At 34.4% G+C, this 14,086-nt stretch overlaps 1 protein-coding gene across 3 annotated transcripts in view; it reads left to right on the forward strand.

The window, feature by feature from the left end:
• Positions 1 to 14,086, forward strand: part of TBC1D5 (TBC1 domain family member 5) — a 287,567-nt gene that overhangs the window by 141,832 nt on the left and 131,649 nt on the right. For all 3 annotated transcript variants that reach the window (XM_027881829.1, XM_027881828.1, XM_027881830.1), the window contains 5 exons: positions 342 to 450; positions 2,216 to 2,305; positions 2,411 to 2,482; positions 4,759 to 4,826; positions 10,319 to 10,421. In XM_027881829.1, coding sequence (XP_027737630.1) covers positions 342 to 450; positions 2,216 to 2,305; positions 2,411 to 2,482; positions 4,759 to 4,826; positions 10,319 to 10,421 — 442 coding nt within the window. The remainder of the gene's footprint in view (positions 1 to 341; positions 451 to 2,215; positions 2,306 to 2,410; positions 2,483 to 4,758; positions 4,827 to 10,318; positions 10,422 to 14,086) is intronic.

Raw genomic sequence — 14,086 nt, forward strand, 5'->3', positions numbered from 1 at the left:
GTCTACAGCTGAAACATGAATGTGCTTATATTAATATTCATTTTTCTTGTTTATTCACTGAACTGCAGTACCAACATTTTAGAGGAAATGGAATAGCCTCCATAGACATTATGAATTTCAGTAGCTGGCATAATTATAGCGATCTACATATTCATTAAATCCAGAGAAGAAATGTGTCCAAAAAAACAGCCATGCGTTTAGAAGTGGTACACAACTAAATATATACATTAAAAAAAATTTCCTTTCCTCTGCTTATCCTAAATTGTGTAGTGTCATATAGTCCTTAAATCAGCTGAGGCTTTTTTTTGTTGTTTAAATGTTCATTCCTTTTGCTTTTGCAGTAAAGAATGGGAAGAACTATTTGTAAACAACAATTACTTGGCAACTATACGGCTGAAGGGGATTAATGGGCAGCTGAGAAGCAGCAGGTTCCGTAGTGTTTGCTGGAAGGTAAGAAGAGAAAATATTTATTTACAGTTTGTGGTTGCAATATATCAACACATTACCTGATGTGCTGGAAGATTATTGATGCAAAGAATCATGAATTTTCCAAGAGACTTCATCCCAGTGTTTTCCTACTCATTTTTATAATTCATAGGACATTTGCTAACCGCATCAAGTTGCTTTAAAGCTGAATTGCAGGTGATAGGAAAGGATTCCTAGGGAAGAACATCTTTGTGCTGGTGGTGTGTTTAGAATTCAGTGCTACACAACCATTTGTCCTCAGTATCCGTGCAATGAAGTCATGCATGGAAATAGGAAGGAAGTTTGCCTAAAAAATTACTTTTTTGTGAAATTTGGGACTGCTTTAAAATCAGTCTGATGCTTTTGCTAGCAGGTTTTCCCAGTGAAATGAGAAAATTAAGACCAATCCTTCTTGGATTGATCTGGATGGAGAGGGAAACCAGGTCTTCTAGAAACACAAGAGGTCTTAGAGAGTCTCTTACTGTATTTTTTAAAGTTACAGGGGAAGGAAGAGAGAAGGAAAGCAAACTAATACTGAAATGCTATATAAAGTCCAAACAAATTTTGTTGTACTGTTATCAGGTCTTCTGTTGTGCACTAATTATGATAGTAGAGAACATTTTCCCTGGTAGAGTTGCTGTATGTAAACTCTGAACATTTAAATTACCTCACTTGGAGTTTCTCAAGCATCTCTTTGGCACACTGACCTATAAGAAAGAAATTTAAAATACTCTTTGTATATGAATGAAAGAAAGTGGGAAATTGAAATTTGAAATGTATGTAGCATTGAATTAATGTCAAAATAATGAAAATACTTTATTCGGGAAGCCAGATGAATATATGCCACAAACATTGTTTTACCAGTTTGCTTCTTTTTGAGCCTCTAAATTAGGAGGTCATAACTCAAAACCCTGAATTAACAAAAGCATCAAGTCCTTCACTGTCAGCTAAGTAAATCAAGAATTTTTTTTTTTAGAAATAAAGCACTTTTACTTACATGTCCCAATATTGGTTAGAGCTCTGTTTTAAAGATATTATCTATATTTTTGTTAAGTTCTGAAATTTTAAGGGGTTTTTTTAGTAATGTAGGAATTTTTTGTTTGTCAGTATTTACTGTCTCTTAGCACCCTGCAATGTGCAAATAAAAACATTTAAAAAGCAAGAAAATACTGGGTTTTTTCCTTGTTTCGTATGCAATTAAATAGTATTTTCCAATGGGTGTTTCATTCTAACCCTTTTTAAAGAGACGTGAAAGATCTGAGATGTAGGCATTCTCAAGGATGCAAAGTTGACTCTCCTGACTGTCTTGCAGAATTCTGGAGCATGTTTCTTTTCTTACGTAGGGTGTATCTCAGTGCTTAGTTTCTGCTCTACATTCATGTTTGGCTTTAAGTACCTTGCATTAGATCATCAGCGTTACGTAAATAGCTTCAAGTTTTCTATCTTTATTTTCATCTCTTTCCATTTTGTGTCTGCCTTGGAAGTCTCAGTCAACTTTACTGAAATTACAACAATTTACAAAGCTGGAGTTTGTGGCTTCAGTCAAATTCAATGCTTTTATTTCGCACTGTAGAACTGCTATTGTTTCTAGCTACTTATTTGTGGATGGGAATGTACTAGAATCAGTAGTATTTTATAGGTCTTTGCTTTCTCTTTCATTATGAGATGGTTTGTGCTATCTGGTAGTATTTATATGAAAAGCTGTGTAAAATTGATGAAATTTAATGAATTTATTTTGTTTTGCTGATAGTTATTTCTAGAGGTTCTACCCCAAGATAGAAGTCAATGGATTAAAACTACTTCAGACTTAAGAACTTCTTACAATAAGATCAAAGAAATTGTAAGTTGGTACAAAACTCTGTTCTCATACTTTGACATAGATATTAATACTTACAGTATAACAGAAGAAGGTTTGATTTTTTTTTTTTTTTCTGTTTTTACCTAGCACATTACCAACCCTCGGAAAGCAGGACAGCAGGATCTGATAATCAACAACCCACTCTCTCAGGACGAGGGGGTAGGTTGACCTTTGGTTCTTTCAACACATGCTACTAAAATTCTCATCATCTTCATACTGACACAAGGGAGTTCTTGCAAAATGGCAGGTGCTAAAATTTCCCTCCTAAATATCCAAACTGGCTTGTGTTAACAATTGGTTCACAGGTTCTACTGAACAACTAGAAATGCACATTTCTGTGTTGCTATTCTGATTTTTCAGGGCTTATCACAGGGAAGACTGTGATAAACAAAAAATCAGTGTTGGACTATAAGTACAGTTTCACAGCAAATCCTTTCTTTAACTGATGTGCTTTTTATCACTGTGTGTTTTCATTTTATACATAAAATGGCTCTGGTTTGAGGAGTGTTTAAACAGTCAATGTGAAGTGGATGCTCTTAACAGCAAATAGCAAACTACCCTCCTTTGGATGACTGTTCACTCTTGGAGGTTTTTTACTGCTTTTTGTTATACCTGAAAAGTTTTTCAAATAGTTTTTAGCACATATCTGGAAGCTTTTCTGTTACCTTCGAAATTCTTTTTTATCAATTTTTTAAAATAATACCATGAGGCTGCATTTAAGAGTCTGCGTTTAAGAGATTTACACCTGAAAAGACTGTCAGATATCTTTAGTGATACTCCTGTTTTGTCCATGAATGGAAGCCCATACTTTTGTTTGTAGTGTGGTACTGTGCTTCTTTAATTTAGAAGGAGAAAGCTCTGCAGCTGGTATGACTGTGCACGTCATCAAACTATTCTTGCATCCAGCTGGACAGAAAGTTGTGTCAAATGTAGAAGATTTAAAGTGTTTCTGCTGTAGTTTGTGATTATACACATTAGCACAATCTTTCTGCCTGTGGTGTCTTTAGGAGATAGAAGACAAAGCTTAACATGTCAGAGTATGTGGCAGGGGTTTAATCTGTGAAACAAAGCCGCAAGCCAAATCAGACACAGGAATGAGGAACAAAGTGCCTTTGAGCCTCTGCCATGACTTGATGTTATACCCATTCAGTGTATTCAATGTTTTCCTTCCTCTTCGCAAGGCAGCTTCTGTTTCCTTCATCCTTTGCTACAAAGGACCAGGGTGGGAGCAGGGACGGGAGTTTCAAATGTGATCTAGCTGCATGAAAAGAGTTGTGAGTTAAAAAGATACTCACTTTATCTGACATTGCGATTTTGGGGAGGTTTTCCTAGTTGAAACACAAATATAGAAGATAATTAACATTTTCCTTTCTGTTATTTTAGCTTCCTCTCACTAGATAATGTTAATTTACTTTCTCTTTGCTTTCTCTGAATCATAAGCCACCATGCCAAAGAATTGTTTACAGGGAAGCAAAAAATTGTGGAAGTATTGTAGGCACTCCCTTTGTACAGTATTTCATACACTGGTGCTGATGCTATCTGAAAACTAACCTAACCTATGAAGACCAGTATAGATTTTGTTCCGTCTGTATTTTGATCCATATAGCCGAGCTACCATCCCTTTACAATAGAGAATACATTTTGCAATACTCTTAATGGACCATTCAATTAACAGCATTTCCTGACTTCTTTCAGGTTAGCTTTTACAACATGTTTCTAAACAGAACATGGAAATGAAAGAAAGAGGATGAAAACAGTCACAGAAAGATACAGAAGAGGCTAAACCTACTTTGCATTCCTTTATTTAATATTTTTTATACTGCAGTGAGCTTTAAACACTGTGGTTTTCCCTATCAGAACTTTTTTAGAATGCCCAAGCTTGATCTTCACTGTGTATTAGAATGATGTCATTTTCATAGTACATATTTGATCATCATACATTCCTTATTTGATTTTGCCTCCACTAAAATGAACTAGCTTACTTCCAAATAATATCTTATTATGGATATTAACAGCAGCTTCCAATAAAGTTCTTACAGTTATAGGAGAAATGGTGTTATGGACCTTTTTCTTGGAGTGAAAAACTGAATTTTTTTCAGTTGAGTTGCTGGTTCTGGTAAGTTTGAGTTTACTCTGCCTTTCTAAATATTCTTCATAGGTCCCCATATAAGTAACTCACAAACCTGCAGCCAGTGAGCGAATGGAAGGAGCCTAGAGCAAGGATCCAAGAACTTGAATGTTTTTATCTCCGATCTAAATCCTTCTCATATATGCTATGCTGGTCACCACCATTTTTTATCACCCATAATAATATTGATGCACCTATCTACCAGGAATGTTGAGGATTAATTATTTAATATTTGTACAGTACTTTGCTGATGTAGTTTGTAAGCCTTAAGTATCAGGTTTCATATAATTATTTTTCCTTATTTCAGAGTCTTTGGAATAAATTTTTCCAGGATAAAGAGCTTCGAGCAATGATTGAGCAAGATGTGACAAGAACGTATGTAGATCTTTAAAGAAATTTCGTTATATAAATTTATATTCTACATCTTTATGTGATATATGTTATACAGTGTTTTCCTGACTTTGGTTACTGTAAATGTCAGGTTTGTTGAACATGAATGTGTGGAAACATACATTAAATGTATAAAAATACAGCTTTCATGGAGTGAAAAATGAGAAAATCTAGTTGAACATTAAATCCTGGAGATTTATTGGTATCATTGAAGAAAAGCTCTTCTAAATTAAGATATTAGGAGATGTACTACGGTGTGAAATATAAAGTACTTTTCTGTATGAAGCAAAGAGAAGGTAAGAGAAACCAAAAGGTCTTTCAACTAAATTATAATCATAATAAAAGATTGAACAGATTACTTTCTTAATTCACAACACTTAATCAATAATAAAATAAGCAGTTTGTAATTAGTAAGGGAAATGTCACTTATCTATAGAAGTTGAGTAGTTCTATTTTTAGTTATCACTTTTCTAGTGTTATTTGTCACATATGCCTTTTAAAAGTTGTCCTAATATTACTGTGATTATTTTTTCATCTTCTTGGCCCTTAGGTCATTCCTGTTTAGGAAGTTCTTTGAGTTAGAACGCTCAGTTCCTGAAAATATTTCTTTTCAGAGTGGAAACACTGAGTGATATGTAAACATAATTAAATTCAATTACTAATTTGCTACTATGTGAAATTTTACTGTATGGCAAATATTTTTCCTTATAACTTGAAAAAAAGTGGTGATAGTCATAGATTTTACAAATCCCAAGCTCACACATTTTCATTTACAGAAACCAAGTCATGCAGAAGAAATCATTGCTATCTGGTTTTGGAATATTTTATATGTCCGTCCCTAGACCCATTCTTGAATGCATTTTGCCATGAGATGTATAATTAAAATCTGAGTATACTTTCTTGTGCATTCTCACAACAGATGGTATTTTTTGTTTGTTAAAGGAAACAGTTCAGGATGTTCTAAGATTAAAATATATACATATCTAAACTATAATTGGAGAATGAAAAGTTGTGTAGAGGTTATGGTAGATGTAAGACTATTATTTAAAAATATATATATACACACACACAACGTCAGAGTTCTCACTGTGGCAAATGGCAGAGCACTAGGCAGAGCAGCATTCACTAATATTAGTAATACTGACTGAAGAAACTTTCATTTATGTATTTATATGAAGTAATGTCTACTTGAAACAATAGCAGTATACATCGTGCCATCAATAGCAAAATGAGTCAAGCAGTGAAGAAGCAGAATTTCTCAGTGACATGAATTTATTTGGTAAACTACATACGTTTATATGTACACTTGTTTGCCTAATCATAAAACAAGGTGCACATTTTACGTATAAATATATATCTGTTTGTAAACTAGAAGTAGTGTAAGAAGCAGTAAGTTCTACATTCCTTGGTTATGGAATGTAAATACCCTCTCTTTTCATTTCCGTTCTTTAAATCACGTCCTGGAGTTTGAATTTGATTAATATTTTTATATTATTTGTCGTGTAGTTCAGTCCTCCATCATCCAACAGCATCAAGTAAATAATGCTGTAGAGAGTGGTTTTAACTGCACAGAGAGTAGCAAACTAGAGTCCCAGCTATCAAAGCAGTAAAAAATTTGCTCTGTAATGTTTTTGTTCAAATTCCCTAAAGTAAAAATAGACAGGAAAAGTGGCTAAAATTATGCTGTTAAAATTGGTATTGGTTTAAATTAGTTTAAATTTCAGGATTTTGGTATCTTAAAGGAAGTGTGATAAGTGTGAATGTGTGTTCCTATGCATTTTCAGAATCCTTATCTCACGTAAAAATTAGATCTGTAAAACCCTTATACTCACAGCTGGGCTAGTCATGCTATAGAGAATTACCCAGCGAGAAATACCCAGATAATTATAGAGAAATTATAGAGAAATACCCAGAGAATTCTAGTACACAAACCATCTCTTCCTAAAGTAAAAGTCTAGTCTGATAAGTCACATTGTAGAATAGTATGTTTTTCTTCAATAACTACAAAAGGTTTCTAGTTCACTGGTGCCTAGCAAAACCGTAGTGTCCTAAAGTCAGGTGAGAGGAGTGCAATCTATAACTCATTAGTGATCAACGTTTCTAAATAATTGGCTGATTTAATTCCTGACTTATTTTTTTACATTTGTTGAGAGGTTCAGAATGGTTTTTCCTTCAGCTCTCCAGAAATGTATACTTCTGATTTGGAACCAAATACCCTCTCTGTCTTAAGTGAGAGGCTTCTGAAAATGAGGGTGGGAAGGAGGGTAAGGGAAGTTTACTGTAAGGCAAAGAACCCTTACTTTCAATGTAGATTATACCAACTGACCAATACCAACCATACCATATAGTTATGACTATAATACTGCATTCTGTTTTTCCACTAAGAAAGGGAGGTGTGTATGAACTGGCATAGTCTCTCATATCTCATAAGAGACTAAAGAATGCAATGATTAATTACAGTCTTTGAAAAGATGTACCAAAGAACAATGCTGATTTATTTTGTGATGATTAAGAAGGAAGTGATAAAAAAGAATTAAAAAAAAAATATTCAGCAGAAATGGAAATCAGCAGATTGGCAGATACAAGAGTGTTTATCTCAAATCAAAATACCAGTTTACTTTTTGGCATCACATTGCATGCATGGGATTGTAAATGGCTAGATTTCATTACCATCTTTCCAGTAAGTTAAGAAACCAAAATGCTTAGGGGGGCATTCCCAGTAAACTAATCAAGTGGATTTCTTCTCCTTTGTAGTAGTATTTTTACATATTGGTCTACTTAGTTTCTGCTTCAGGAATAACAATCACAGTGTAGGACAATGCAAGCTGTGTGAAGCTGAGTTGTGGCAGAGGTGCTGATGTTCAAAACTCTCCATCTCCTAAATAAAAATTTAAAAAAAAAATTTTTAAAAAAATTTCCAACATCAAAGAAGGTAGTGGAGAAGCCATTAGTCAGCTACATCCTTCCTAAGTATATGGAAGAGATGGGAAGAAACAGCTATCCATTGGTTTGAACATCAGAGGCAAAATCCAGTAAGAAGACCAACTGCTAGAAGGGTGAAAGCTTCCTTTATACATTGATTTATTCCTTTTCAAAAAAAAAAAAAAATTAAGGTGAGCAATGGAGGGGGCAGTTATTGTTGTTCTTTACCAAATCTTTGCAGTTGCAAGAACATCTTCCATTTTTTCTGGTTAGTCACTTTCCCCCTTCCAGCTGAGTGAGAAGGTTGGGGAATGCCAGGGGATTAAATCTGTTCATGAAGAATTATGGTCACTCTTGGCAATGGCTTAGAGCCTCATTTCTGTCTACCACCAGATTTGTTTCATAGAGTATTTTTGTGCATCCTGTTATTTGTTTGCCAGCCTGAGTTTCTTCTGTGTCAAACTCTGGCTGCCTCTGGTGTGGGGGCCCCTAAATTAGCTAAAGGAATGTATTAAAAAATTATAACTAACTCACCCTGGTCTTCACTTTCAGAAAGCAGGGACTTGAATGTGCCATTGTGTGATTGTAGCAGTTGTGGTAAAACAGTCTAGCAAATTTCCCATGTCCTTATGCAGTCTTTCTCAGAAATGTAATTAACTTTAATATTCTCGTGTTCATGAAAAGCATTCTTACCTTGCTGATTTGAGGATACTGTATTTCCTAAGACAGAGCTTTAATCATAAAATGACATTCTCCATAAAAATCCATCCTGAACTGATAGTTCCCTCATGATCTCTTCTATTTACATTTACTATAATTAATACTTCAACCAGCTTATTTCTGAGTTCGTTATTATCCTTTCTTTCACAATCTCTGGTATTGCTAGATCCTCACAGATATCTTTGTGTATTTTTGAGTTTTCTTTGTTAGTCTTCCTTTCCTAAACTTTATAGGGCAGGCCTGAATAACAGTCCTTCAGAAATAATCTCTTCAAACCCCTAAATTATGTCGATTGCCATCTGCTGTAATGCACTTTTGGTCTCAGCTGTGTCCTTCCTTTACAGTAATGTGATTACTACAAGTGCATACAAGTTTCCAAATGTTGGTCTACTATTAGCTCCACCAGGTGCCAGGAAAACGTTACACCTCTGACTTCAGCATCGCTATGTTTAAGCCACGGTGTCTTCTCTGCCTTGGCTCTTGATTCAGGTCCTTCATCCAAGGATTTCAAAGCACCTTTCTGGCCTTAATTAGTTCTGTTTCTGTGCTTACCTGTCATCACCTTTGTGAGATGACCACAGTAATTATCAACACTAATAGTCTTATCTGAAGTAATTTATTATAATTTTCTATGTTGTTTCTCTGTGACAGGCTTTACTAGAGCCTTAACACAACTGGTCTAAAGTGTAGTTCTGTAGCTCAGACCCGGGAAACAGGAAAAAACAAAACTGGCTTCAGGAAACCTTATCTTCAATCCGTGTGATTAATTTTAAAACTGACAATACCAAAACCTTTATTTCAGCTGTCTAGCCTGAGGCCTACCACTGCTGTATTTTTTAGTATTCTTCTGGTTTTCTTTGTCCAGAAAGACTAAGAAAAATCTTTACCTTTTCCTTTCTTTTTAGTATTCTACCTTTCTAGATTTTTTGGCTCTATTTGTTATATCTCTGTGTAGCTGCAGAGGAATGTGGTTTGAGGTGGTTGCTTTATGGAACATTTTTTGCCTGGTTACTTCTCCAGTAACCAGGAAAAGACCTTTTTTTGTGCACTTGTTCTAATTTTAGGAATGTCCTGATAACCACTTTATTTCCTGCCTCCAGCAGTTGAGGAGCAGGATACACAGGTGAGAGTTTTTCCAGAGTAGTCACAAACTGGAAATATTTACATTTTCTTAGCTTATATTCATGTAACAGGATTTTTACAGAAGCCTTTTTTCTTATTCTCACACAAGATCCACTTCATTCTATTCCACTTAGGATATTTACCCTGCCAGAGTATCAAATTATTTCATAATTATAAAACTTATTTGCAACGATTGTTAAAGACAGTGAAATACCAATTGTATTGTATCACAACAGATAAGAGTTATGAGAGACTAGGATACTGGTTTTCATGTCAGTTATGAGATATTTGAATAATCATGTCATTAGATGATAATATTTTTTTCAAATATTCATAGAATATTGAACCTTTGTGTAAATCCTTCTTTTGACATACTGTCTTCCATTCTTCTGCTTCTCCCATTGTATTTCATTCTTGCAGATCTCTAGCTTTCATAAGATTAAAAGGGATTAGTTATTTAAATATAACTGGTGATATCATCATACCTGTGTAGCAGACTGATGTATATGAAAGAACATGGTTCATAATTTCGGGTGCAAAAAAAAAAAGTAGCAGTTCTTTAGAAGTATTTTACTCTAGCAGCATCCACAGTTCACAGAGCAGTGGGAAAGCAGACAAGGGAGATGCTCTTAGATAAAACCTTTTCTGGAAGACCAGCAACTGACATTCTGTGCACTCTGTTGTTTACTTTCGCTGTATTGCTTCATTTTCAGCTTTCCTGAAATGCAGTATTTCCAGCAAGAGAATGTAAGGAAAATTCTTACAGATGTTCTGTTCTGCTACGCCAGAGAAAATGAGCAGTTGCTTTATAAACAGGTAATGAAAATCCTGTACAGGTGGCATTCATTGACTCAACATTTTCTATACGGTTTGACAATAATGTAGCTGTGTTGTATCTGAAGTTGTATCATAATGCTGAAGTAATCAAAGAGCTGCTTGTCAGCTGGATAGTAAGAAAAGTAAGCTCATTGAATAACATATGCTTTTTCCTCATAACACAGTAGCTCAAATTGTTTTCTTTAAGCTTGCTAAGTTTTCTAACTTCATATTTCTTTAGAAACATCTTTTCTTCAGTGTTGGTTAAGAAAGAAAAAATCAAAGGCTTTCTCTGCCTAGGTAAAGAAAGAAAATATACAAAAGGATTAAAAATGGTACTGAATAAACAAAAAGCACAGTGACTTCTGAAATTTAGTCAGAGTTCACTATTTTAAGTTTTATGTAATATTTTAAGTTCTTCCTTTAACTGCTAAAGCCATGCACTATTTAGTGAATAGATCCTCTAACCCTGTAGCATCCAAATACAATGCAGCTGACAAATCCTCTTGACTGAAGGATAAGGCTGCTACAAAATAACACTTTCACAGTGTTACCTGAAGCAGCGTCTGCTCAAATGAATTTTGATAAAATGGTAAAGAAACCTTTAAAGTTGCACTAACTGTGCATCCACATGGGATGCAACCTAAATTAATTTAACATTTTTCTGACGGTTTTGAAATAAGTATTACCTTGATACTAAATTCCTTTAGCAAGACCGATACGCACAGTATCAACGAAAGTATATTTGTATTTATTTCTTTACACTATTATCTGTAGGCTGAGTAGAGACTGACAAACCGAGGGATACTCTGTGTGCGTGGACAAAGGATAAACTGTACAGCAGACAACTTAAGGTAGACAGAAAATTGTTAATGACCAAAATTCAGAGATTAAGTAAATGGTAAGAATTTTATAAAACAATCTATGCTTGCAGGCATGTCTGTGACCACTCTGAACTCAAGCCAGGGAACAGGGATGTTTCTTGGAAACAAAGGACACATGAGTTGAAGGAACAGTTATTTCTGAAGAACTGTCTTACAGACTATATCAAAAATCAAATATATAGTTATCAAACATATGAAACATCTATCAGCTGGTTCTCATCTCACGTTGGACAGACTGTGAGCAAGGAGTAGTCTTGCAAGAGAACAGCAAAAATGAGATCTATCAGCTGTATTTTGAAGAGCACTGCTGAAGAAAGTACTTCAGCAGTATTCAGCCTCCTCTTTCTAGTGAATATAGGTCAGAGTACTGATGATGGGAAAATGGAAGCACACATTCCAGCTAATTTAGTCTATCATTTATTGAACAAGAAGTATTATTTTACTCTTTGATATGACTTAAAAGGACTTAATTACCCTCTGCACATATTTAAAATCCTCTTGATTCCTTACCAAGAAATAATACCTTTCTATATAAGGATGGAATATTTAGCCAGATCAAATTTAAAAAAAAAAAAAAGCCCTGCGTTTCATCACAAGCTGTTAAAGCTATTATTTTCTACTAGGTGACACCCCGTTTAACATAGACCATATTGTTAATAGTTATGGGATTTTATTGAATTAATGAGACTGTTATCATGTAGTAGAATGTCTTGCTGAGTTAATTGAAACTGCAGAGATTATATAAATGGTATTAATGAACTTTGACTGCCTGATGCCTCAGCTTTAATAAAGACTGCTTGGTGGGCTAAATGAACATAGGCAGATAAAAGAACAGGTTCAATTTTGTGAGCCTACAGGCTGTTGACAAAGAAAACTTCTTTACCTCTGTTTTCAACTGGTGTGCGTCAGTAGTGTGGTAGTTCCGGGAAGGGGCTGCTACAAGATGAAGAGGAGAGGTGAAGTGCAGAAAATTAAATAATTTTGAATTATGATTTAACCTCTCTGAAGTGTGTTAAGTATATCACACAAGTCTCGTGCTGCTGTGCCAAGTCCATGAAATAGCAAATGATTGTGGTTTTCCTCTCTTTTTGTGGAGGTGTTACTTTTATTAGGAGCTTTGCTTTTTTCTCATTTTATAAGGGTAGCTTTGTTTGTTTATTTGTTTTTTAAAAAATAATGCTCCTTCTGTTAATTAGCTGATAAGAAAGTTTGTGGTGGTGACAGGGTATGTTTTTTCCATCTTTTTTCAAATACCTATCTTTTAGACAGTGTTCCTGACTTACTGTTTTTACCACTGACTCAAGCCCCACTTCCCATAATAATTTCCACTATATCAAGCCTAGCATATATTTGAGAAAATAATGGAAGTTACCATTAATTCATCAGTAATAGATCATCTTCAAGTTGCTCTCTTCACAGTGACCTGAATACAAAACCCAAATTAGGGAGTTTCTCTTCATATGCAGTTTCCATCATGGGGAATTCCTCTGTCCATGAGAATTCTTCTGTCTCATTTACATGGCTACATACAAAAGCTGCAACTGCCATTAGAATTATTAAACTTGGCCAGTAAATGAAGACTTATGATGACTGTCTGTCAGTATGTGTCCATACCCAGTGTTACCTTCCTAAATATTTGAAAAAGTTATAGTTCCTTGACAATTTGCATACATAGAAATGTAAATAAAGTGTATTTGGAGTTTATAGCATTCTGTTAAAAAAATTACGTAGCATCAGCATATAGTCTTAGAAGAAGCAATCAATAATGTTTATTTAATATGCATATATGCATGCAAGTTGTCTTTGTAGTAGGGTTTGTGGTTTTTTTGGTCAGCGTAAAGTAACATTTTATTTGATGAGGAAAAAGATATTTCTCTCCCTAGTCAAATGGAGCAGAATGTTGTGAAGCTGTGTTACAGATTTTAAAGACAGAATCCACTCTGGGATCACTGAATTTTTAAATAGCAGCTGTAAATATAGAGTCTAAAGAGAATAGTATATTGTACTTAAGAATATGTAAAAATTACTCCTGGAGTTCATCTGCAAGACTAGTGCCAAAATTTTGATCCTAGTTACGCTGAAAATAAATAGTGAAAATTAAGCTGAATCACTAGGCTAACTATTGTTTGTTCATGATTTGATTGCCCTTAGAGAAGTCAATATAATTTTGAAATGCATTGATTCACTTGTCATTGTAGAAATGCTATAATTCTGGTTTTCTTTCTAAACCATAGACTGTATTATGAAATCAATACTTTGTTGTAGCTGGAAAGTGTCATAAAATTATCTGAGCTCTGTCAACTTACTTATTAACGCTAAAGAGTTTTAGTAAACTGCAGCATTGAAAAAATATGTGTATGCATATTACACTGGTAGCTTTTCTTGCCAAGCTAAAAATCTCTAAACATTTGAAGTAGTCTTGTAACTGAAAGATCAGAGGTATCTTTTTGAAATCCTGATATTTCATCATCTGTTTGTTTTGGTTTTGTTATATGTGGGCAGCCACATTATGATTCTACTGAGTTGATGTATTATTATGTTGGAAGAATGTGTGATGTGCTTTTATCTTTTATAACTAATTCTTATTTTATGTCCTCTTTCTTTTTCTTCAGCATATATGTTTACAGCTTAGGTGGTAGTTTTATTAGATAGTCAATTTTTTGGCATTTCCATTTCTCCAATTTCATGTTTAGTAAATCAGGGTGAATAAAAGATTAGATGTGGAACTGTTAATTAACCGAGGGCTGTACGTGTGAAAGTACAACCCTGGTTATTTACAGT

Source organism: Empidonax traillii, unplaced genomic scaffold (assembly GCF_003031625.1).
Source record: "Empidonax traillii isolate 1590-97213 ecotype Southwest subspecies unplaced genomic scaffold, ASM303162v1 scaffold96:size1206935, whole genome shotgun sequence".
In the NCBI taxonomy this organism is placed as follows: domain Eukaryota; kingdom Metazoa; phylum Chordata; class Aves; order Passeriformes; family Tyrannidae; genus Empidonax; species Empidonax traillii.